The sequence below is a fragment of the Colossoma macropomum genome, unplaced genomic scaffold (genome assembly GCF_904425465.1).
Source record: "Colossoma macropomum unplaced genomic scaffold, Colossoma_macropomum, whole genome shotgun sequence".
Taxonomy (NCBI): Eukaryota; Metazoa; Chordata; class Actinopteri; order Characiformes; family Serrasalmidae; genus Colossoma; species Colossoma macropomum.
The window spans coordinates 44,559,974-44,587,695 of record NW_023494792.1 but is presented as its reverse complement, the minus strand read 5'-3'; the positions used below and the strand labels follow the sequence as shown (position 1 = coordinate 44,587,695).

The following is a 27,722-nucleotide window of genomic DNA, read 5'->3' as shown; positions in this document are numbered from 1 at the left end:
ATGCTAAAGCTGATACTGGAGCTAGTTGCTGCAGCATTATATACTGAAGACTCATTGTTCTGTAAACAAGGTCTTTCAGGAAACTGAAACAATGAAACAAATCAAATAACTGCATACAAATGAGTGCAAAAATATGTATTAGTCTGAAGACTGAAGACCCAAATAAAAAACATGACATTCCCAAGAAACACTGTACACATTCAGAATCAAATTGCAGTAACCTAATTGGAGATGGAATCAAATTAATAATAATAATAATAATAATAATAATAATAGTGTAGGTTTGTGTGTGTGGGGGGGGTTGTTTCTCTGAGGATGTTATTTCTAAGAGAGAGTTGGGGAATTTTTTTATATTATTTGCTAGATCTAATTCATTTAGCACATTTGGCCTTGGAGGGCCTCAAACTGTCCACTGGGATTGCAAAAATTAGTTTAATGAATAGCCTTTGATTATGTAATGAATTAATAAATAAAATAAAGGGCCCTCAGCTCATATTCTCCCACCTCCTGCAAATGCAAAGTAAACAGCAAGCTGCAGTGGCTGACCCAACGCCCTACAAAACAAAAAAAAGCTGTAAATGCAGAAAATACTTTCATTAACATGGCAACATATGTGCAGCAATTTTACAAATGCTCTGCAAAATATTAAAACATGCATTGTATATTGTAATTGTATATTGTAAATTGTAATTGTATACATAAATTTGTATTTGCTCTGCAAACTCAGAAAACACTTTCCTCAAAATGACTGCACCAGCGCTACACTTCACAAACGCTGCGAATACAGAAAACATGGTCAATAACAACACAACGGAAATATTTCCAGAGGACACTCAAAAAGGATGGAGCTATACAACATGCAGCATAAACATTCACCGGTCAAAGGAAGTTAATTTTTATTTGAACAGATAACTAATATCACTGTATCATGATGGGGAACCTGTAGAGGGTAAGTGTAAACTTTCAAATAGCAATAACAGGCTTGTCTGACAACTACCATAGTACAGCTATGACAGATCAGATAGCTAACTGACCAGCCAAGTTAACCAAGAATTTACTGGAATGTGAGTCTTTGTGATTTTATCAGTTTCTGTCAGTGATTTTCCATCACAGATGTTCCATCCACTTTCAGAGTCTTCTAGAAACATATCAATTGTGTTGTGCCTCACTTCCATTGTGTTGTGATTGGCTTTGCAGCGTTTCTGAAGTTGCGTGTGTTTTTGTTTTTTGTAGTGTGGTCATTTTGTTTTCAAAAAGTGTTTTCAAAGTTTGCATCGCATTTATGAGTTTGCAACACGTTTTTCAACCAACATAGCAAGCCACTACAGCTAACTACACACACAGCAATGCATGCACGTACACGTTTTGTGTACAAGCTAGTTTGTATTATGAAATTTTAAAATAATTAAAAGCCTCCCAGTAATGAAAATGTGCAGAAATAACTGTGCAGGAAATAAAAGGCTATTACAAATTATTTGAGAGTGATTAATTTTGTTTATTTACTTTATATTTACTTTACTTTACAGACACAAACACAAGCTGTTTATTAAAATTGTTTTTAAGGTCAATTTATTTCTTTATTTTTGATATAATTGTCAGGTTGTGGGGGGAATTCAAAAACACTTGTGCACAGATGCCTTGCGAGACAATGATCTGTCCCTAACTGAACTGGTGCCAGAGAGTAAGGGCTCAGAGTGTGAGCTGTGTATGAGCTGTGTGTGGGGTGAGTGGGTTGAGTAAGCAGTGCAAGCGCCTGATTGGGTAATGGAACCTGATCTGCTGTCAAACATCTGATTAAAATGTACACCTGTCAGCACACAAACACACACACAGCCTGTCACCTCACACTGGCTTAACCGGTTGTGTTTGTGTGTGTGTTGATTTAAATCAGTCTGTGAATGTGAGGTTAGAGCTCATTACTCACTCCATCCTGTCCTCAGCTCACTCATTTGCTCCACTGTTCAGACGTCTGTAATTGCTTTCAGGTTAATAATTGCTGATATTTTCTTCAGTAATAACTTTACTGAATAATATTTTAGAATGTTTAGATTTAGAATATTTTAGATTTAAATATTATAAATGCTTTTAAGTGACTATTTTTTCAGTGGCGTAACGTGGATCTAATGGGCCCCAGTGCAAAAAAAGCGTTCCTCTCTTTTAAAATTACCATCAATTAATACAAAGAAAATGAGAATGTAGTTCGCTTGTTTACTGTAATGTCTCAAACAAGTTGAAATCCATCTGAAGAGAAGCATAATAAGTAAGTGGGAGATAAACAGATGTCTGTGTAGCATAGATGGAAGCTAACTAGTGAATAACATAGTAAAGAAATGGGATCTTTCTGTTAGACATAAGTGTATACAGTGGTGCCTCAAATTATCTACTAATCCTAAAGGTTCACATATTTTTGCCACTCACAGATGTGAAATATTGGATCATTTTCTTCAATAAATAAATGGTCTAAATAAAGTCTAATATTTTTGTCTTATTTGTTTCATTTCTTAATCTACCATTAGGACTGTCAGTATCTAAATGAAGGGCCAAGTAAAGACTTTAAGTGGGACCCAGTCACCATGGCCGCTCTGCACCATAGGCCCCACTGCAATAGCTTTTCCTGCCCCTCCAGTAGCTATGTCACTGATTTCAACATTTTTTAGGGGGCAGTGGGCAAGAAAAAGTTTTTAAATAATGAACAATAGACTGTAATTAAATATTTATAGTAATATTATGTCATGTTAGCATTTTTAAAATAAAAGATTTTGTGGGTGTAAAGGTCCCACATGGCCTACTACAATTTTTTAGGATTTTATTTTTTACTTTGGATTCCAGCTGGTTTCTGCTTAAAATGCGCAGGCTTATACACCAAAAACAGACATAATTCATATGTAGACATTTCTTTCCAAAGTCTCTTCAACAGGCTGTTTTTGATACTGTGCATTTAAAATATTTAAAACTGCTGTATGTTAATGAGCTCTGTTCTGGTTGGCTGCCCTGTATTGTGCCTCATTCAAAAAACAGTCCAGGATAACCTTCAACCTGAACTGCTGTAGGCTGTATAGGTGTATATATGTAAATGGTTTTGTTTTCTTGACATCACAAAAACAAAGACTATTTTTCAGCCTGGTTGTCATGTACGGACCAAATGCACTGGGAAGAAATTGGTACAGTGTGATACTTTACCGTGTTTACATACTTTGTTAAAGTGTTTTATTTCAAGTGCGGAAAATTTCATTTTCAGTGATATGAGGCCTTCAATTTTATTATAACTTTCTCAATGTTATACAACTTTCTCAGTCTTTGTAGAATCATCTACAGCTCTGTTTATCATTCTTAACACATCTAACATTTAGTTTTTTGCAGATGTCTAATAATTTTTTGAAACCAGTAAAGTTGTTGAGTCCTACTATTAGAATAGGAACATTTTACGCATATACACTACTGCTCAAAAGTATTTTAGGCTGGTTTTATGAAGAAGGCACAATACTGGGCATTATATATATATGTATATCATTGCTGTTAGAACAAAGCCTCATATCTCTGAAACAGTTTAGAGGACAAGAGAAAACGTTCTATCTTTCAATGAAAGTTATTGGAGAAGTCATTTCTTTCCAAGTAATTTTGGATCACTTCTATTGGTTGATTTGTCATGTTGGACGATTTGACACAACATAACATTTCTGTTGAAAAACGCCAAAAACCTTTTCTTCTGTTATTTTGATAAAATTATGATGAATATACTGCTTTCCGTCAATTATCATGGAATAATCTACAGCTCATTTCGTATACAAATATTTGAAATTAAACTGTTTTTTTTTATGAATGGAAACAGTGATTCCAATGTATATGTGCAGCAACATAATCCCATAACTGCAGACTAGAACTAGCAGTCTCGGTTTTAAATTATGTAGTTTTGAATAATAAGTACAAACTAAGTAATATTTTGTACTTATTTTTGATAAATAATGAAATAAAAACCTTTCTTGCTAGTGGACCTAAACTTCTGGACATTATTCAGCAGTGGTCAGAAGAGCCTGGATCACTTAAAACTCCTTCTTTAAAAATTCACCAGCATCATAAAAGAGTCTCACCACTGAAACATTCATGTGCTCAGGAACCATTGTAGCCTGTTTGTGGCGAGAAAGGAGTGATCAGATTTCTTTTCCTGGCATGACACTCTGGAGCTACTGTACACAAAAGCTACTGGCCAGACAGAGAGAAATGGCAGGCGGTTTAAGTTTGTTGGGTAAACAGTATGAGCTAGCTGACAGTGGGCTTAGGCTGTATGTTATTTTGCTGTGAATTGGATTCCAGAAGGTTAAATTGTAGATGCCGATTGGGCTGTAGTTGTGAGTTGTAGCTGTGGACAGCAGGTGTGGATTGGACTGTAGCTGTTGTGGACTGACACTATGGACTGAACTGTAGTTGTGGATTGTAGCTGTAGATTGGACTGTAACTATGAATTACAACTGTGGATTAGATATCAGCTTTGGACTGTAGCTGCAAATTGTAGCTATATTATTATAGCTGTGGATTGGACTGTCGTCTTGGACTGTAGTTGTGGATAGCAGCTATGGATTGGACTGTAGCTGTTGTGGACCGAAGCTATGGACTGAACTGTAGTTGTGGATTGTATCTGTAGATTGGACTGTAACTGTGAATTACAACTGTGGATTAGCTATCAGCTTTGGACCGTAGCTGAGGATTGTAGCTATATTATTATAGTTGTGGATTGAACTGTAGTTGTGGATAGCAGCTATGGATTAGACTGCAGCTGTGGATTACAGCTGTCCACTGGACTGTTGCTGTGGGTTAGAATGTTGACTGGACTGTAGCTGCGGACTGTAGCTCTTCAGTGGACTGTAACTGTGGGTTACAACTGTAGATTAGATTGTAACTAGATTGTAGCTATCTATTATAACTGTGGATTGCAGCTGTTGATTGGACTGTAGCTGTGGACTGGATTGTAGTTGTGGATTGCTGTAGATTGGACTATTGCTTTGGATTGTAAACAGTTCTGGATAAGTGTGTCTGCCAAATATATTTAAATGTAAATGAAGCTGTGGATTGGATTGCAGCCGCGTATTGAATTACAGCTGTGTGTAGGAAACTGTAGCTGTGAACAGGGCCGCAACTTTGGTTGAATTGTAGCTGTGGATTGAAAATATAATGGAGAACTGGGGTGCTTCTGTATTGATTAGCAGGAAAAAGCAAAATCAGATGTGGTAGGATCACACTTTAAAGACTGGAGTGAATAAATATTTGCGTTATACCCCATGAGATTTCCCCTTATGTCAGCCTGCCTGCATAAAGAGGAATAAGTAGGATTCCAGCAGCATGACTAGTGGCCTCTGCAAGCATCTACTTTGACAGGTAAGAGCTTTAACTGAGAGAGTGGAGTGTGTGTGTGTGTGTGTGTGTGTGTGTGTGTGTATGGGGGAGGGGGTGGGGGTGTGTCGCGTGTCCTGGATTATCATGAAGAGACCCGCCTCTCTTGAATAATCCTGAGTAGTGAAGAGACGTTCGAATCATTTTTCTGAACCGAGTCTGTCCGTTTCAATGAACCGAATGTCCCATTCAAACGATTAATTGATTCGCAAGTTAAACCAACTTCATTGTCACCTCTTACAGATCTAAGGTTCACCTCAAATTCGGGTATATATTACTGTTATATGCACAAAGAAATGTTATGTACATATGAACAATGATATTCAGCTTGCTGTCCATTTTAACACACATACAACATACAATGTAATGTGAATGCGCAAAATACAAAACAGCACTCAATATGTCCAAGTTAGGCAGCAGTAGTTAGTTGAACTGGCGATAAAAAGACATGTAAACGAATTCAAACGACTTTAAACTCAAAAGTTATTTTACATTGTGACCATTTTTATTAGGTTATTTTCTTTTGCGAAAAACTATTATTCGAATTTAATTTGAAGTTTTCAGGCGTTTAACACGGAGATGAACAGCGCGTTCAGGCTACAAAAATCGATTCAGTTGGGAGGTGGGAATCGCCTGAACCGATTCACTGAAAAGAACCGATTCGTTCAAATTCATTCAAAAGAAGGACTGGTTCACGAGCCGGACTTCACCGCTCCACAGACGAAACGTAAGGAGGGGGAGAAGGGGACGGAGAGCCGCCGCTGCTTCACCGGGAGAGCGGCGATGCCCTGCGCCACAGCGCCGGACAAAACTTTCCCCGAAGTGGCCAGAAACTCGTGCGGAGAAACGGTAACACACCGAGCCGCGGCTCCCGCTTCTGCTAATGTAGCTGTAGCTGTTTAGACAGAGCTTACCGAGCGGCTTTGGCGCGCGCGTCAACTGAGTTACCTTACCGTGTCTTACGCTGTGTTTCTACACACGGTGAGCTGCTCAGCTTTAGTTCAGTTTAACAGCAGGTGGCAAAAGGCGACAGTGCACGTCATTAAAACTGAGCACAAAGCTCTCATACGTGCACATTTACTCTAGAAGCTGAGAATTAGCTTTAGTCTGTCTGAATGTGTGTTCAGGCTGTTTGGCTCTTTGTGGTGACCACAACATATTGTCGTGTAGACATGTGGGAGCTCCCGAGGAAGAAAACTGCTATTAACAAACCAGCTTTTATTAGAAAAAGTAAAAGAGGCCAGTTAGATTTTGGTTCCTGAGGTAAAAGGAGGGTAATCTGCGTAATTAAATCGTTAACATGTACACAAAGTCATCCAGAGTGGTTTGATGAAATGAGTCCGACTTGTTCACACTGGTGGTGATAGGACCCAGACGTCCGAAGCTGCTAAAAGCTACAGTGCAGAAAGTTATTACACAAAATGGTTATGAATCTGCTGTCTTGATGCCTGAGACATTTTTTACCATAGTTCCAGTATAAGGTTGTGGCGTAAAATGTAATCTTTTAAATCCATTCATGGCAGAGAGGTACAGTCAGGACGTTATAAAGTAAAACAGTACCCAAAGAAGACTTTCAGATTTATCAATATTTTAGCATTATCACCATTACATATAAAAAATCAGAAGAAACAGCCAAGACATGTTTGCTGCCAGAAGTTGCTTCTAACAAAAAGAATGGAATAGAATTAAAACATTAGGTTTTGGGTGACGTAGACTTCCATTAATTGAGCTACATTAGCCTTGTAGCTCCACTGCCAAACTAAAGAAGCAAACTTTAGACACCAAACATGTCTTGGCTGAGAAGCTACATTTGGGCTCAGTGTAAAATGGTGTACCTTTGATTTTTTGTTAAACAGTTCCTGTAAGGTTGGGGTTGGGTTAAGTATAGCGCCACAGCATTTAGACAACAGTCATGCAGAAGGAAACACCCCACAAAAGAAGGAATACAATTATGTGTGTAACTGGTAGTCAGATGACAAGTAATATTAGGTAAAAGCTTAACTTAGTGTTAATGATAACAGTAACTGCTATGCGTAAAAATGCCTCCAGGCTTGTGTACAGTTGAGTGGAGCTTTTTCTGCAGGGTTTCTCCTCAGAGATTTGGGCAGCTGCCATGCAGTCGAAGTTTAACAGGCTAAACAGGTTTTTTCCTAAACAGTTTATCTGTCTCTGATGGCGAAACGAGGATTTCCTCTTGTCCCATCCCTCTTGTGAGACACTGGCATGCAGTGTGGTAGCTAGAACAAGTGCGTGTATGCAGTGGAACAGCGTGATTCGCTCCATGCTTGTCTGCTGCTGCTAATAGTCTTTCAACAGTAGCCACAGTAGCGTGTAAATCATAAATTTGCATAGATTTTATGCTATAAGCAATATGATGTCAGACATGCTGACATAACTGGAATCATTTCCACTGTTGTATTACACTCCATTATATTGCTTAAAGAGACAAAAACATCTGTGCTGAAACTGACACCATTTACACTTTGTATGTATTTAAGTTTTTTGGGGCAGATTTTCTAAGGGAGGCACAAATTACCGACAGTCTGCTGACACTTTGAGGCTATGAGCGTGGCTGATCTAGCAGGTTAACTACTGATAATGCCTATACAGATTAACACTGGGAAAATAATTATCACAATTATCACTGCTTTCTGTTTTGAAACATTATTTTTTGGTTGGTGGGATGAGTTGAACTTAAGTTCTGGGATGAGTGCATTTGGAGTGCATTTTTGTGCGATACTGTAAAGTCCCTGTTCAGTTTCACCGAGTGCACCCAGGTCGCTTGAGTGCCTTGCATGCAGTGCCTCAAAAAATAGATGTGACATTTCTGTCATGTGCACACATAAACCACAGTGTACAGAAGCCACAACGCACAGGAACAATGAAGTGATAAATAGCTTTAGTAAAGCAGGGGCTGCAGAGCCAATGACTCTCATTATGTGATTTTAACAGTTTGAAAAAGAAAACTGTCAGATCATTATTTAGGCAAAATATATAAAAAAAAACCCCACAATATTAAGACATTTTAAAGAAGTTTAAGAACGTAATTTTTCTCAAAATATTTGGTTTGATTTTTATTTCCTTCATAATAATGCGGAATCAATATTTCCAAAAGGGAAACTCATGCATACGGAATAAGGCATAGGCACAAAACAGTAGCAGCATTTCAACTGTTTAGTAAATCACTACAGCCACTTTTTTAAATGGCAGAATGCGTTTGGGACAGTGCAAAATGTTAGTAAATCTGCCCCTTTGTCTTCTAAAATGACTTATCTTCAAAAATGCTCTCACCAGGTGCTGCTGTCATATTTTGTCAGTTAACTAATTAGTTGTAGTACTTTAAACAGGCCTACACCTGGTGATGGTAAACTGAATTGCTCTGTCCTGTGACAGTAAAAGCTCATTTACCCCAGTAAAAAAAAAAAAAACTTTGTTCTGTTATTGATTTTTTCATGCAAACCATAGCAAAACACTAGTATTCTCACATATGAAAATAACTGAATGTTTAAACATGTTGGGCGATCTGTTATCTTACTTTAATACCACATATATACGAAACATAGATGAGATTACAGGCAGGTTTCTTGTCTTTATAAAAGCTGTCTGTAGCACTGTGTACTCCTGTACTCTATGTACCTATACTACACTCCTATACTGTATGGTGAAACCTGTGTATTGTTAAACCTCTAGTATGAATGTGTGAGAACTTTCTGGGTAGCTGAAATCTGTGTTGGTCGTTCGTGGTTCATTGATTCAGGCAGTAATGAAGTGAAGACAGAAAGCTCTTGCTATTAGACAGTTGGTAATTGAATTGCTTTACAATCACATCACACTAATGAAATGTCATTGATGAACAGAGAGGGAAGGGAAAGTGTTTTTCTGATGACTTCCCCAACCAAATTACCCTTCAGGTTTGCTTAGCAAAGTGTTTGGCAAACATGTGTCATTTATATCACACAGTGAACAACAGCGTGTCTGCAATGGCCTTGTTTTTGAGATGGAAACAGTGTGCCTCATTCACCAACCATTCTTAAGAAGAAATTTCCTCTTAAAACCAACTTACGCAGTTTTCATGGAGAGTCTGACATTCACATGTTTTCTTATTTGGGATTTGTTCTTAGGGAAGAACAGAATCTACACACTCGAGTACAATTCTGCAGTTTAAGAACACATCTTGAATCTGACGTAGACTTTTTCTTAGGACCTTTCTCGAGCCAAATTTAAGAAAAAACAGAATGATATTGGTGAGTGAGGCCCATGTGGTAGACATAGGTTTTCTCTGTTGTAGCCTACTGCATTCCCAGTGTTGCCAGGGCAACCCATGGAATTCCCCAGCTATTCAAAACTCTCATTGGCCAGAACAGGCTACGTTAGTCTGCCTGATAACCTACCATCTCAGCTTTACCTCATTATTTCGTGATATACCCTGCCGGTCAAAAGTTTGGACACAATTAGCCTTTTTTAAAATGTTAATACAGATGAACATGAATTCTTTTCTGGTTTTGCAATAGCTTAACCTCTTAAAACCCCCAGACTTATTACATTCTAAGGCTTATTATTTGGTAATTACGTGTAAATAAAACTGGAGTTATTTTTTTAAGTTGAAGCCCAGACCCACTTAAATTCTAGTGCAAAAGTGCATGTGTAAAACGGGTTTATATATATATGAATGTATCTGTGTATGCACTGGGCACCCTTGCTGTCACTTTTCAACACAATAATTAAGACAAAATACCTGCAAAGGTTTTGATAGAATAAAACAGCTTTATGCTAATCCTTTGAGTATATTCAGCTTCAGCACTTCACTATTCACTATGAAGCTTTGTATGAAGAGCAGTTTTTGTCTGAATAATGATTTGACAGTTTTCTTTGTTGAGTTCTGATGCTTACTATTGGTCAATAATATCTTAAATGTGGAGCTGAGGTTAAAATCCTGGTACAATTGATGTGGCAATGCACTGAAAGTACCAGGGTTCACGTTTTTGTGTTTGTAAGGGTTCATATGTTCATGCCTGGTTCTGGTTCAAAGCTCACACTGCGTGAGGCATTTTAAGTTAATAAATGAAAAATGAGTTGTCTGTTTAAGTAACAAAAGTAAATGCAAGTATGACATTTTGGTGTTAGGTGTAGCAGCATCATTCAAATACAGCATGAGTGTATTTACCTGCCTCATGTTATTTACATCATGACATTGCAACACAGGTGTTTCGGGCGAAAATCTGTGTGAAGAGAAGCCAATACATTACCGGGAAAGACAGTGCTGTGTTGGTTATGGCTGACAAAATACTTGAATTTTTACAGCTTAATTTTCAGTTTTCATGAAGGAGAAATATTACAGCCCCATATTTCATGCGTGATTCTAGCGGTGTACTGCTCAGTAAAAAACTGCCTTTTCTGCATGTGCGGCTGTTACTGCGTCAAAAGTGCTTTTGCTTTTATAGTCAAGTTTTCTTTTTTTTTGCAAGAAAAAAACGTGAGGCTAATCTCAGTGCATCCCTCTTGGTAAAATACTGTTCAGGTGCCTCGCAGCCCGAACATCACCAGTAAAAATGTGGCAACAATGTACTGGAGTGTGAAAACATTCCACCATTTTTTTCAAAATTGCTGCATAATTAAATTGATGAGATAAATGAAGTGATTCAGAGTGGTGTGACGTGAAATTGTTCAGTGTGGAGTAACTTATTGAGCGATTTCTTTACAGTGGTGCTGATAGAAATCAGGGGCTGTGATGTCCACAATACAAATATAGCCATTTTAGTTACTATGCAAAAAAAACAGGGAAACAAACCATGACTGAGTTTTTATGTGTAATGTTGATAATGATAAAATAGCGGTAGATCTGGAAAAAATAATGTTTCTTTGGTACTACTTTGCCTTGCAATGCCAAGGCATGTACGTCTCTGCCATGAATGGATGTGGAAAAAAAACAATATCTCATGGTATATTCATGACCATTTTATGAGAGATTTCTGTAATGTAGCTTTTAGAGGCATTATATACTTCAGATATCTGGTTCCTATCGCCACCGTTGTAAACTATTCTGATCCTTCTGAATAGGTTTCTCTAGAATGCAGCATTTCAAACCAAACCACTCTGAAGTACTTAGTTTACCTCTTAATTTAATTAAACACTAATTTTGAAAAATTGATGGAATTCCCCTTTTAGAGTAGGCCACATTATGGCCTGCAACAGTCAGACTGGGTAGAAAAACATTAATATAGATCCATTAACACACTCTGCATGCTACTCAGTCTTAGATATTACACTCAGCTGCAGATGTGCACGGATCGCTGCCAGTTCAAATGATGTTGCTTGTCTCTTTCTCTTCCTCTCGCTGAATTATTAGTGCTAATGTCCTTGTGGTGACACTGTGCTCATCTGCCAGGCTGTAACTTAGAGATCCTCCATATATTATGGGTGTGTGTGTGTGTGTGTGTGTTGCTTTGGTACTGGCAGTACCCCAAAGTCCGCACTGAGAAATCAGATTTGTGGGTGTCCGGGGTAGGAGGGGACTTTTTGGTCTTTTGTCAGGTCATTTATTCTCTCTCTCTCACTCTCTCTCTACTCTCTCTCTCTCTCGCACACACATTGCACTAAATTAAATTTATTAGTTTGTGAAAGCTGTGGTTAATAGAACTCATTACAACTTGAAAGCACAAAATTGCACTGAGAGCTCTTGGCACTTGGGGCTGGGTGATATGGACAAAAATATAATGACAATATATTTTTTCCTATCATGTGCTATCGCTAATGATCACTAATTATAAAATACGTTTCCTAATGCCAGCGTCTGCTTTTAAGAAAAAAAAAGTTACATTTGATTGAAAACCAAAACAATACTGCAGACTCTTTTTAACACTGAAAATGGTTGTGTAGCTTATTCTTAAGAGTATCATTCACAGATTTTCAATGATGATTCGATACAGCACAGTAATGTCTTAATTTAATAAATTTTTTATTACAACAAAAATGAAGAGTACCAATTACATGTCTTGTTTATTTTCTAAGTGAAAAATAAGTAAACACATCCTCTACAGGGAGCAAACTTGAATATGACATTTTTCTGCAATTTTTTGTGCACAATCTCTGTATATATTTTTTTGTGTGTGTATGTGTATATATATATATATATATAATGTAACGAAGCATTTGCACAGGCCACATTTTATGTTTATATTTTTTCCAATATGTTTCATTCACCAAATAAACAGGTAAACTGTGTGTTCTCTGTAGAGGATGTGTTAACTTATTTTCACATCTTTCAACAGAAATATTAGATCGGGGTGCCCAAACTTTTGCATACAACTGTATAAGATTTCTATAGTGGTGTATATTACTTCTGTCATAATCTATAATACTTTCTTGCATATGTAATGTTTACTTGTGTAGCATCTTGTAGTAAATTATAATCATTTTCTGAGTTTAATGTAAGATTCTTATATGAATTTGTGTAGTATTATTATAAACCTTTTTCATAATGGTATGCTCATTATTTATTTTCTTTTAGTTTATTGGCGTTTTCAACATTATGAAATTACACTTTAGGCACAGTGGAGTTTAGCCTGATTCATTCAGATTGGGTTCCTAGCAGCACGAAAACACAGAAAAACAGTTTGTACTTTGTAGTGTTAGAAAATTAAAACCAAGCAAACAAAGTCAAATGTGATACGCTGTGAGAGAAGAACAGGAATAGAAGTAGGAAATACCGTCTCAGCTCAGTTACCCCAGCAGTGAATTGCTTACTGTTTTCTTCTAGTTCTACGCCCCAGCCCCATGCTAACTTCATAAACTGCAGTCTGTTAAATGTGTTGTTCAGTGTCCATGTGCATCAAATCGAGAACTATGTCTCGAACGATACACTACAATATATTGTATTGCTACCTCCTTACTAACACTACTTACTGTTCCTCTGGTTTGTGTTGTTGTAAGTGAATGGCTAGACATCTCCCTCCCTGTCCAACAAGTAGAAGGCGCACACTGCCACCTAGTCATATTTGTTGTTTAAAGTTCAAGCCATTTCTTCTAACAGGAACAGAATGGAATAATCATTTTAATGAAAATACCTGCATATGGAAAAAAGTAATGCAATGAATTTACTTGACTCAAATCAACTAAAGACTCAAACTGCATATCATTTCTACATAATGTATTACATCGACACAGTTATTGCAGCAAGTAAACAAAAGAGAAAAATGTAATACGTTTCATTTAAGTACACATTGGAATTCATTGCATTAACATTATCAAAAAAAAGATTTATTTTGACAACTATTTTTATCGTTTTATCACCCAGACCTGCTGGTGCTTCTGTAGGAGTTTCCATTTCAGTGGACTGTGTTCAGCTCTGGCAGCTCTCTGTCCCTTTGATGTTTGTTTAGTGGAACGGGTTTAGTCAGATGTGTGTATCTGAATGTGTGTCAGTGTCAGAGAGCGGAAGGATTACAGTAAGACACATTCAGTTCTGACACAAGTTTAGCTGACATTAGATTAGCTTAGCTCTCACCCTCCACAAACACACACACACACACACACACAAACACACACACACACACACACACACACACACACACACACACACACACGCACACACACACTTTTCTTCCCAGCAGTGCTGTGTTTTGTACAGAGGTTTGATAACTGTTTGTTCCGATGTGTGCTGACCAGCACTGACAGGCAGAAGTGTGTGTATGCACATGTGTGTGGACATATTATTATCACAATATACATACACTACATGTGTATCAAAAATATGGCCATCTGACCATCACACCTATATGAGCTTGTTGGACATCCCATTCCAGAATCATGGGAATTAATATGGAGTTGCCCCCCCTTGTCGGCTGTAACAGCCTCCACTCTTCTGGGTATGTTTTCCGAAGAAGGCCTGGCTCACAATTGACGCTCATTACAAAGGCGTTCAGTGGGGTTAAGGACAGGCTTTTGTTCAGGCCACTGGAGCTCCTTCACACCAAACTTGTCAAGCCCTGAACTTAAGGACCATGCTTTGTGCACAGGGGCCTAAAATCACTGCAGTGCCAGGCGTTGGCTGGAGTGGTGTAAAGCAAGCCGCCGCTGGACTCAGTGGAAACGTTCCCTGGATTGACCTCTGTGCACAAAGCAAGATCTGTAGAGATTTATAAAATATATAAAATACATGACCCCATGTCCTGACAAGGTATAATAAGAATGGTGTGTGTGGCGTGGGTGGGTGTGTGTGCCCTTTTCTGAAGTGCAGGTTCACTGTTTAGCCTCAATTCTGTCTGTAATGGTTTAGCAGTGCTGAGTCACCCCAGGCCCTCTCCAATTACCATAGCAGTTCACCATTATTATCCCCAGGCCATAACAGTGTATAATGTGGAGTTAAATCAGAGCTCAGCAGCATTTTGGGCCTATATGACGTGATACAGGCGGTGTATGACCCTTATTTGAGTTGATTTTAAGGCACTGCCCCCCAGGGCAAATACAGTGCCTTATATGGCATTGCCTTTACTTAGGCTGTATTTTGCATTGGTGGACTTGTTATGTGTTTATCTCCCGCAGTGAGGTTTGTGGTCTGTTGACTCATAACTTACAGCGTAGACGTTCAGAACTTCCTCAGTGCTTCCTGGAGAGGTCCATGCCGCGTCTGTTGTTCAAGGCCTTTAGATTGTAAAGGTCATTTGTGGTGAACAAATGCAGTGTGTGGTTATTAAGTCCCAGTTTCAGACCCTGTATTCAGCTGTAAACAGGTGTAGTTTTAATCTCACTGTACAGTGGAAAAAGATTTAAAAGACAGTACAATAGTCCTTAAAAATGGTTACAACTTTTTTCAACAGTACAGTTAAAAAGTAACATGATTTTATTGTTTTTATTGTTTGTGTGTGTGTTTAACAAATAAAAGCTTACTGCCCAGATAAACAGCTTTAATACTTTCTCACATAGTCTAAGGCTTCTGCACAGTCGTGTGTGCTGTGTGACTGTGTTTTTTTAACAAATACATTCTTACTGCCCAAATAAATAGCTTCACATATAATTTTCCAGTGACCTCACATACTTTTAAAATTACATGACTTACTTTTTAGTTTTATAGTAGTTACTAGATAGTTTGTTGTAGTTACTAAATTAAAAGGCTTAAGGCTGATAACTCAATAATAAGCCTGCAATTTGAGAGTTAACAGGGATTAACAGGTGTGTTAGACTAACACTATAGTATTTCTGTGTGTACAGTCATGACGTAACTCCTTATTTAAAACAGTTCATGTTGTAGTTAACGTATTACTGGCAGAGTAAACCTATTAAACTGTCAGCTTCTTGACCATCCATGGAAATAATAAAGTCACCGTAATGTAGCTACTTCTGTCTCCTTCCACTAAGCAGAAAATGTCAGGTTCAGATTTATTGCCAGCTGCCTAAAGTTGTTTTTTCACTGGTCTGTTTTTCTACTACTTTTCTGTGCAAGCTTTTAAAGCCTTTTAAGTTTGGCATTTGCTATAATATTTCCTATTGACACGCCACATTTAAGCCATTAGTTAATTATCAATCCATTCATGAGCTGAAGTGGCTGTGTTGGGGTATAGAAATCTTCCTTTTCACTCTTTCTCACTTAGTCTAGATTGAAACTGGTCTTCAGAGAATTTCTGAATTGTGTGTTTGAGAGTGGTGTGTTTTAGGTTAATGTGGGCAATGTGGCAAAAATCTAACATTATGAGAAGATATTTCTGGTAATTATCCCAATATTTAGTTTTTCTGAGATTTGTGAAGTTGAAATAGATAAAATGCACCAGCAAAATAGGAATATATATTTAAAATAAAAAAAAAATGTTATAACAATAATTTACTTGTTACTATACTGTTTAAGCAGTTACTGTACCCTGGTTGTTGTTGGTTAGAGACTCTATAATGGGTCTAAATATGCGTTTTTAATGATCCATGCAGAGATGCAGTGTTCTACAATACTGACAATATCTGTGATATATCACAGTAATGATAACAAATCGTCATATTGCCAACTACTGATGCACCGATTATGAATTTTATTTTTATGGACAATTTTTTTAACCGGAACCTCACATTCTGTGGGCTAAACGGGACACACTAGCACATTTCCAGAACTTTTTCTTAGCCAAAGTGCAACATAAGCCACATTATTTGCTCTTTTATGGGCCAAACTGGCATTTTAAATTCCTAAATGAGAAATCAGTTGCCTATTTAAATACCATGAATCAAATAAAGTGCTACATTGAAAGAGGCAACTGGCTGTTTAGCACAATGAGTCATGCATAATTACGCTATGACATTTTGGAACAGATGTAGCAGCAGCATTCAAATACAGTGCGAGGGCACTTACCTGACTCACATTATTTACTGCATAAAATTACAGCACAATTTGGGCAAAATAAAAGTAATAAATTGGCTGAATTGCTTATTTAGAGCAAAAATCTGCCAATTCTGATTTTGTTCGATTCCAGACGTACGTCCGTATTGCTTACTCAAACAGTGTGTTTCTCTTATTAACAGAAAGCCACTTTAGCTGTGTGAGTGTATGTGTGCTGATTGTTCATATCAGTTTCATCACAGTACCCCTAAAGCAGGACTTCTTTGACAAGATTACAGTCTGAGTGTGCGCACACTCATACGCACTCTCATGTCAACCCAGCTGGTGTCTGCCCCCCCCCACCACCCCCCCCTTCCCCACTCGCCCCAGCTGGGCTGTGGAGCTGAGACTGTTAATCTGTGTTCTAGAAAGAAGGGATTAATAATGAGAGAGAAATAGAAAGAGAGAGAGAGAGAAATAGAAAGAGAGACAGGTAGCAAGTGAAAGGAAGAGGGAGGAAATGGGGGGATTTTTTTTTTAGGCTTTAGCTGTGGCAGGGTGTGCTTAAAAATATTTCATTTGTCTGAAATTACATTTCACAAATTAACTCCTACTGTCTCTTTATGTCTTTGTCTCCTTTAACTCCTTAAAATCTGGCACCAGAGTGATGAAGCCATCCAAGTGTTGGCCCTATTGTTGGGGGATTGCAAGTTCAGACTCTGCTGATGCCACAGGCCTATGTGCCTGGGACTCCATGAGAGAATAATTGGCCTTGCTCTCTTGGTGGATAGGATGGCCTCTCACTCAGCACAGTGCTAGCCAGTGCAGTTTTCAGTCATCTGACATAAGATAATTGGCCATTTGTGTTGAGCTGTATAATGATCAAATCAAATTAAACCAAGCTTTATTGGTCACACACACAGCCATTCACAGTATAAAGTGCAGTGAAATCCTTATACATCTGTCTGTTGCCATAAAACACGGATTATACAATAGAAAATATAAGCTAGAATATAAAAGAAAGAGAAGAAGAGTATAAAAATATGGGCATATGATAAAATCCAAGTATATGTCTATGTGAAGTGCAATTGTGTGGAATTGAAATTGGAGTTTTCTGTGATGTTACATTAGTGGTAGGTTGGTGTTTTATTCTTCTTGGAGGAAGAACGTTAGGCTTCACCCTAAGAGCTTTGTAGATTCCAGAAACCTAGCTAGTGAGTAGGAATTGGCCATAACTAATTTGGGCAGCAAACTGGATAAAAATAAGTAAATAAATAAATAAAATCTACCCCCAGGTAGTAGGTGTTTGTGCATATCCACATTGGTAATAGTGAAATGGGTCTTCATGTGGAACTGGAGCTTTCTCTGTGCTACTGTGTTTTCTATCACTGTATAAAATGTATTATATTTTAAATTTAAGTCAAGGATGCGTTCAGACACCCTGTATGGCTTTATAGCGCACAGAGCATTCAGAGCACATAGAGGTCTATTTCTGAATCAGAATCACTTTTTTGGTCAAGTACACTTGCATGCATGAGGAGCTGGTACTTATGTTAGTAGTCTCTATAGAATACAAATAGTAAACACATAATACAAACAAAAACTAGAGAAGCCAAAATGGGCTTCACAAAATATATACATCTACAGTACTGTGCGAAAGTCTTAAGGAGCCATGAACATTGTTTAAAATGATTTATTTGGGCAGTGTGTTTTTACCAGTAATAACACTATGTAGCATTAGAATAAACACAGTAAAACAAATACAGTAAAATGTGACAAGACTTTAATAACTACATAAGTTAGAGTACAGTTAGAAGAACTCAGGTTTGATTCCTGACCTCTTTTTTGAGCAGATAAAGGCTTGCTGCCCTGATAAGTAGCTTTCTGTATGGTCTTATATATAAGACTTTTACACAGTACTGCATGTAAAATAAATGTACAAAGTGTTTGTACACCCCAGAGATGCATATATACATCAGTGGGATTTGACTGCACATTTCCAAACATGCAAAGCATGACAAGTTAATTTGCATACATTGTTCTAGTTTTGTAGTTTATTTGATGTCAGTGTTCCACAGTAACCCTTGCCTTTGTGGTTTAGTCTGATCATATCTGGTGAGATGCATTGTGGGTAAAGTGTTGCTGCCTTGCGTAGCACCTGTGTTTTCATTACAGACTGAAGCCAGGGCCTTATCTCACCCCTCACTGCTGTCATGTGTATGTGTGTGAGTGTGAGAGTGAGATAGTGGATGATGTGTGAAGAAAATACCTCAGAGACATTTAAAATGCTGCTGCTGTACTGTGGGTACTGTTGCACAGCGTTGAATCATTCATCAGTGACAAAATCGCTCTGGATAACAGCGTCTGTCAGATGCATGAATGTAAGTGTGTGTTTCTATCTGTGCGCATATTAAAGCTTTACGATATTAGAGCAAGGCTGATGTGCAGCTTTTGTGGTTGATACTGATGTTAGAGGGCTAAAAATTCAGACAGCCAGTAATATCAGCAAATATTGTTTTATAATTTTTTTTATATATTATATTTTAGATTTTCATTTCATACCCCTGTAGTTTTAGTTCAGTAGTGTGGTGCTTTACAGACAGATATGATGATGATTATGATGATGAGTAAGCTCCAGTAGAGAGTCACCATAAAAAGTCGTGGGGTGGAGAACCTGTAAGGGTCAGTAGCATCAGGAAGCGCATCTGACCGCAGGCTGTTGATAGTGGGCCTCGCCAAGGACGTATGTGTAGTCATGCCAGCTGTTCTGCTATTACAGTAAAGATATGCAGACATTTTAGTTTAAGCACTGGGTTTAGATCATGCACTGAAATTGGCAGTAAGGCAAAAAAAAATAAAAAATCATCTGGCAAAAATACAACATAATACTTACATTTGTATTAGAATATTTTTTTGCAATACATGATACATCATATGCGAAAGTTTAAACACCCCTTGTCAAATTATAGGTTTTGTTGATTTTTTTAAGTAAAAATAAGTGAACACAGTGTACAGGGAATAAACTTAAATATGTCAATTTTTTGCAAATTTTAGTTATTAGTTTAGTTTAGTAATTTGAGTCATCTGACCAAACTTTTGCATGTATTTGTCACCATATTTAGTTACTGATGTTTGCAGTTGGAATAAACATAAAGCAAACCAATAGTGCCACAAAAAAGGTTATGAAAAAACTACGTATTTTTTAAATGTTGCATTTTTGAGAATTTGGTGTGAGAAGGGAATGTTTTTGTTGATCTTGTAGCTAGCCAAACATAGCAGTTAGTAAATAATGCGTCTTCAGACTAATAACTAATAAGCTTTTTAAGAATAAGCTTAGGTTTAAAGGGTTAAATGAAAAAAAAAATCTTTGAAGGGGTTAAAAAGATTTGTAGCACTTCAATAATGTGACTCATTTAAGTCCTTTGGCCACTTTAGTACGTAGAGGTCAGTGTAAGGTCATTGTCTTTTTGTAACCTGAAAGCGATCACTGTCCATTTCAAAGAAGCTTAACTGAGATCATAGTATTGCATCGGCTTTGAAATGTTTCCAGTTAACAAAAAATAATGTTAAATGTCTTCTATTGAAGTAAAACTGTAACAACAAGTGGTGGTTTTCTTTTAAAGGTCATGCCCTTTAAAGAAACGGTGCTAAACCTTTAAGCCAGGTCAGTTTGGATGGAGCTTTAGGAGATTCTCTGCCAACAAATTTGTGTGTGTCTGTAGAGGGAACAGAAATAGAAGAGGAACCATAGTGAGACTAAATCCATTTATGTGTATTAATGTGCGTACACCTGTTGGTGGATTTTCCCCCAGCAGTCTGTTGTGTTATGTATTATGCAATCTGTGTATAAAGATAAGATCAGATATCTGATGCTGCATTCATTCTCTTGCTCTTTTTTCCCCCTGCCGGCAGTGACAGTGCAATTTCAGAATGTTCACATAGTTACAGGGGTGGGTGTGACACCCAGTGGGCTACTATAAGGTAAAGCGTGATGGGCTGTGTATTAATCTCTCTCTCTCTCTCTCTGTCTCTCTCTTTCTCTCTCTCTCTGTGTTCATGTTGAATTGATAGAGCTCTAATTCTATGCTATATAGATTGGTATGTATTTATATAGATTAAGTTCTCAAATATCACAAGCTCAATAAAAAAGCCCAGCTATTTGAGCATGGGTTTGTCCACAGCCCCGTCTCTCTCTGCCCGTTTTACTCTGGTAGGCTGCACTCAGATGCCAAGTTTTTATATTGACAGTGGTTTCCACTGTTGATGGTAGGGCTGTACAATATTGTCATGAAATGTGAGGTTTGATAAAGTTGTTGGATATAGGACCGAACAATTTTGGCAAAATATCTAATTGCAATTTTTCTGATCAATATAGTGATGATGATTTAAATTGTAATTGTTTATAATTGAGGTATAAATTGAGGTATGGGCCTTTTTTTGTGGCTAAGAAGACCAGCGTATATTATTTCTGGCTTGAGACATGAAGTGTTAACACACTGCACCAGCCTGCCACTTATTTGTGGTTGTGATGTCACAGAAGTTCACAAGCTCCATGTTATTAGGTCAAATTTCCCTACTTAAAACTTGCATTGTGTCAACATTGTTGATAATAAACTGTAAGACTATAATAGAAATTGCAACCGTCTAAGCGTTGGCCCTATCATCAGGAGATCGCGAGTTCGATCCCTGGTGATGCTACAGCCATCCGTAGCCGGGAGTCCGAGAGAGCACAATTGGCCTCGCTCTCTCTGGGTGGGTAGGATGGCCCCTCCCTCTCCCCCCATCACTCAGCGCGATGCTAGTCAGTGCAGGCGTCTGTTAGCTGACGTAACAGATCTGGCGGTTGGCGCTTTCCTCCGAGTGCGTTCGGCTGTCCAGTGACGTTGCGTGAGCGGCAGTTCGAAAAGAAGCGGTGGTTGGCTTCACAGGTCTCGGAGGAAGCCTGTGTTAGCCTTCACCCTCCTAGCGTTGATAGTATCGTGTCAGTGGGGGAGTCCTAACTAGCGGGTGGAATTGGAGACGACTAAATTGGGGAGAAAAATCGGGTAAAAATATTTCATCTTATAATTCATCTTTCAGCCCTAGTTGGACACCACAACGACAAAATCACCATTCACTACTATGCAAAATAAAAAAAGAAATGAAATACTAACAGTTACTTACATTAAAACTACATTAAAACATGTGGGAGAGCAGTGTTCAGTCCCAGTGCAGAGAATCTTCTAATAGTTTGTGCTCGCAATGTAGTGGCATCTGTCTGGTTCTGTGTATTTGAAGTAATTTAATCTTTTCTGTCATTGCGGAAACTCACATGGTAATAACGTTAAAAATATGATTTATTGTGCAGCCTTAAAAGATGGTAAATGAGAGATGCTCAGAATAAACAGTGGTGTGTATTGGTGATTCAGCGTATTGAAACTGGTGATGCACTGTATTCAAAATTATTACACCTTTAGTAAGTATTGGCACACCCTTTCTCAGAAATGCTCATCAGGGTGGTCTGCAGAGCAGGCAACTGCTTGCAAGAGTTTGTTTCCTGTTAGCAGGACTTAATTTGTAGATGATACTGTACTGAGTAGTAGTGGTGGATCTGGCAATTTATTGGAGCATCAAAAAAAGGTGCATCAGACACAGCTCAGAGTGAAGTGTCTGATCCCCTTGCACCAGTGCAACACATGCTAACACACCACCACCACATCAATGTCACTGCAGTGCTCAGAATGATCCACCACCCAAATAGTATGCGTTCTGTGGTGGCCCTGTGGGCTCCTGACCATTGAAGAACAGGGTGAAATGCCGCTAACAAAGTATGCAGAGAAACAGATGGACTACAGTCTGTAATTGTAGAACTACAAAGTGCACCTATATAATAAGGGAGCTAACAGAATGGTCAAAGAGTGCAGATAAAAGTTTCTAATAAAGTGCTCAGTGAGTGTATATGCGCACATTTTCGGCACACATTAAACGGGTGTACAGAGGTGCATACACACAGACAAGCAAATAGCCAATCAGAAAACAACTGACAGGTCCTGATAGTTGTGGCCTAAAGATATCAAACGCTCTGTGTACGTGTGGATGGAGTGTCTGAGGCTGAGACTAATGTAGCTTTAGTCTATTTAAATGAAGAATTGAAAGTATTATTGAACTGCTTAGCATGTTGTAGTACTGAAGAAGCATTCAACTTTTGATTTGTCATGCAATAATAGTTGAGAATCTCGGTCCTTCTCACTCTCTCTGTCTTTCACGCACACTCATCCACACATACATACATTCATGGTCACACACACACACACACGTCTGTGCCACTTTTGCTCCCAGTAGGGTGAGCTTCCGTCCCTCAGGAGAATCACCATGTTCTCTAAATAAGCACGTGGGCACTGAGCATTAGTGTAGAAACTCTGTTGTCCTTCACTGACTTGCTCTCAGTCTCAGGTGTTCTACAGCTTGTACTTTTTGCCACACTAGTCTGAAGGAATATCCTTTTAGAGACAGCTATAGTTCATCAAAATGAACTTGTAGAACTTATACTTTTTGCCAGCCATAACAAAAGCATGTTGTAATTATATAGTAATTATTTCATTGTAACAGCTGGAAAAATTCTATATGAAAATGTGCAGATTCTAAGTCTTCGTACCAAATTTGTGTTTGTATGTAGAAGAGGAGATATTTTATCATGATTTGACATTCTTGTTTTGAGGAAAGAAAAACATTCCTTTATTTTTGTCATGTTTTTGTTGTAAGAAATTATGGGCTGATGCCAATATCTGATATTATTCCTGTACGTATCTGCTGACGCCAATGCATAAACATTTATAAAATGTAGAAACTGCAAGTACATCTCCCTGTATAGCATTACAGAGAACTCGCACAGCATTTATTTATTTAGACTTACAAATACAAAAGTAAATGAAATGCTGGTGTTTTAGTACAGTAGCCCAGCGTTACCTAAACATTCATTTTTTAAGCAATTATCTGCGAATTCTGATAAGATACAAATATCACTGTCTGTCCCTAGAAAAAAGCCTGAAGTACAGACCCTAACCTGTCGATACAGAATGTTAATTACATGTAAATGTAACTAATTCTGTAGCTAATTGTGTCATCAGGGATGCAATTGTGTAATTATGTTTAAATAAGAAAGCAAAACAACAGTGCAGCCCAGCGATCTCAGCACATCTTTTTAATTATTCTTTTTCTTTCTGTCTCTTTTTAGTTAAGGATGTGAAATGATATTAGAATCATATCAGTTTTGGCAAATAATTGCTTTAAATATTTGTCAGCCTCAGACAGATGTTTAGAAATGAGCAATATTTCAAACTGATGTTTGATTATGTATTTATGAGGGTTTGAATAATGCTGGGCTACTGTGCTAAAATATCTACATTTTATTCTTTTTTGTTGCATTTTTAACCCTCTATGAATAAACACATTTCTCTGTAATGCCAAGTGCCAAGTGATTCTAGTTCCAGTTTCTGTTTTAAAAAGTGTTATCAGAAATTTTCAGATGGACAAGATTTGATATCATCATCTGTCCAGAATTCCCTCATATCTGTACATCCCTGTAATAACTCTGGACTCCTGAGGGTTAAACCTTTATTTCCTTCTTGTAAGCACTTGCAAAATACAGCATTTGCATGTAGAGTGAATGTCAGTCAGGCTTGTGATGTGTTAGTACTAATGAGGTAGCTATTCCTCTATCCCCATGCCCTCTCTCTCTCTCTCTCTCTCTCTCTCTCTCTCTCTCTCTCTCTCTCTCTCTCTGCTCCCTCTGTTTCCCAGTCTTGACTGCCAGAGGATGCGGGCTGCATCTCTCCCCATCACTCTTTCTAATTCACACACACACACACACTCACTCATTCTCCTGCCTGCTCCCTCTCGCCTGAGAGAGAGCTCTGTGTATATGTGTGTAAAGTGGGCATAGAAAGTAATTGCATATGTGATGACAGCGACCTACTTCTCCAAAGTGTGCTTTTTCCTGACGACATCGAGATGCTCCATCTGCTCTGAGTCCAAGAGGTGTCTTTACACACACACACACACACACTCTTTCCATTAACAAAAGGCTGTGTCTCTGTTCTGTGGAATCAGATTGGTGTGTTTTGTTGCTGGCTGCCATGGCAACTATTAAACTTGATCTCAGAGTAAAAATCTGAAGGTTTCTCACAGCACTGCGTTCACAGATAATACCAGTGAGTCCAGTGAAGGGAAATAAGCTGTGCACTATGTCACAAAGAGCTTTGATAAAGCCTTAGGGGTGGCTGAGCACTAACACAAATGGAACAACTGTGTGTGTGTGTGTGTGTGTGTGTGTGTGTACATTTTCAGGACAAAAATGCCCCCACTTTTTTGAACAATGAACAAAATGCTCCCTTTTCAATTTTTAAAACTGAAAGAGCAATACTAGTTCTTTTTGGTTCCTGAGGTTAAGATTAGTTCGATTTGGAAAATTCCTGATACACATAGATACTTAGATATCTAATATATATTAGACATAATATCATTACTTATAGGCACTTACACGTCATCACTGTCGTAACTAGAGATGAAACAGTTACCGGTTTCACGGTAAACCGCGGTAAAATTAATGACGGTTAGTAGTACCGTTTGAACTTTAAAGTATCGTTAAAACCGCGGTCGATTACCGTGGTGTGAAAAACCCGGAGATTCGGAGATATTTCAGCCTTCTAAGAAGACCAAGTCTGACGTTTGGTCATGTTTTGGGTTTTATAAGGATGCAGAAGGAAAGTTAATTGAAGATGACCACCCTGTCTGCAGAACAGGCCGAAAGAAAATAGCGGCGAAAGGGGGCAACACATCAAACCTTACGAGTCATTTCGCGACCACCACCCGCTACTTTTTATAGAATGCAAGGTTAACTTTAACGGAGAAGTCTGTGGGGACCTCGAAATAGAAGAAATGTCACGGTTTGTGTGGTTTAACTTATGCTTATGGTTCTTTAATCATATAAAATGAAGCTTTTAGCGTCAAAAAAAGAAAAATAATCGGTGAATCAACTGTGAATCGAAACTAAAGCTTTTAACACATTTCTGTGGAGCAGAGTCTCCAAAATGAGCTCTGAGTTAACAGTCACACGAGCTCCTGAACGAGGCGCTGCAGAGGTTCAATCTGCACAGCTCCCCTTTCTCGTCTCGCTTGCAGTGTTTACTGTCTGAGAATAACACCGTCTCAAATCACTCAATGTCCCCTACATAGTGCGCTACTGTTCAAACAAGCACGATCATCATTAACAAGCAGTTGAGTTTTAAATAGGGGATTTGTAACCTGTTGTTAATGTTGATTATAGATGACTTAGTCGAACGTTTCCTGCACTCTTTGGGTGAAGGATTTGCTATTTCATGATCCACGAAGTGCACTACATAGGGAAGATAGTGTGCTTTGAGACGGGACCTCACGCGAGTAAACGCTGTGCTGCTTTTGGGAAAAGCAGAGTTTCAGAGATTAAACTTCAGGAGTGTTTCTGCCGCAGCTCAGATGCATGTTAATTTTAAGTTATGTTTTAGTTTTAAAATGCTTTTAGAGAAGCAGCTCCACAGGTGAAGACACGCTGTGTGAGTTCTACACTGTCTACAGCTCACAGCACGGTCACGCAATTCCTCTGTGATTTTGGCTGTTTTTCCTGGTGCACTGTATTGATTAGGGGTTCAGCGCCACAACGGCACAATAATGCTGCAGTTGCAGTTCGGACAGAAATCCCCCGAGTGCAGCACTTCTTAGAAGTAGTAATTTTCCATTAAGACCCACCTCAGAGTTGGTCGAGATTTAATTCTCTATGCAGGGAAATCCTTAGTTATTGTAATTAATAATAATAATAATAATAAGAAGAAGAAGAAAAAGAATAATAACAGTAATAATAATAACAATAATAATAATAACTGTAATAATAATACCTTTGCTATTCTTTTGTTTACAGAGTATTACAAGTATTGTAAGTAATACAAAAGTAATACTAAAAATGTACTGACCTTATTTTTTAATGTTTATGCAAACAAAAAGTGCATATTGCTGCCAGTTCTATTTGTGTTAATATAAAAGTTGGTGAAACGAGTTTCAGTTTGTGTATCAGTATTTATTTTTTTATTTATTTTACTTTTCAAAACATTTGAACAATATTGCGATAATATCGATAATCGTGATAATTTTGGTCATGATAATCGTGATATGAAATTTTAATATCGTTTCATCTCTAGTCGTAACAAAACCTTCTGTTTACTTACTGTCTCACATTTTCATGACAAAGAGATCAATAAAAATGGTCCAAATGAAAATAAAATCTTGTTACATTGACTTTATTTGGATGTTTTTACCTTCTCTTGTAAAGCTACCATTTTAGAGATACAAAGTTTTTTTTTCTGGCAGCAACAGTTTAAACAATTTATATAATAAAAATTGGATTACATACTTATATATTATTGCTGTCAGAGCTGTTGTATTAACTTTACAGGAGAAGGAAAAAAACATTCTTAACTTTCAATGTAAGTTAATTTAACAATTTTCTTCCAAGTAATTTTGGACCTTTTTCATTGGTCCATTCATCATGGATATTTGGATATAGTGTAAACGGCACATAAGGTACATAATATGTGTGTTTAAAGAACAAAGACAGCTTTGAAGTCACTAAACACAGACAGGCTCTTTGAAACAGCAGACTATATAGAAGGAGGTCTGTTACTCTGTCTCTCGCCTTCTGATTATGTTATATATTTTAAAAGCAGCATTAGTGCTGTTAGAGCAGTATATCCTGAACATCTAAATGAGTATTTTGACAGCAGTGTTGGATTTATGCACAGTCAGGATGTGCTCTGGCACTCAGAACTAATTTATGACTGACTGTATTACGCATTCTCACTGCAGACCCTGGGGCCTGTTCTCCATCCTGACGTATCTAGTGTGTCTATCTGCCCTACGCGCAGTTACGGCTGCCCTCTGTGCAAAAACATACAATTTGGTTTTCTGGTTTCGTAACGTTTCAAGCCACAGTCACACTCACCCTCTGGTTATCTGCTGAAATGTGCACCATTAAGTA

At 37.9% G+C, this 27,722-nt stretch overlaps 1 protein-coding gene across 2 annotated transcripts in view; it reads left to right on the top strand.

Annotated features, from left to right (window-relative positions):
- Positions 1-6,108: 6,108 nt before the first annotated feature.
- The window catches only part of tmcc3 (transmembrane and coiled-coil domain family 3), a 35,742-nt gene continuing 14,128 nt past the window's right edge, over positions 6,109-27,722 (top strand). For both annotated transcript variants that reach the window (XM_036577302.1, XM_036577300.1), the window contains exon 1: positions 6,109-6,234. In XM_036577302.1, coding sequence (XP_036433195.1) covers positions 6,169-6,234 — 66 coding nt within the window. In that variant the 5' untranslated portion in view covers positions 6,109-6,168. The remainder of the gene's footprint in view (positions 6,235-27,722) is intronic.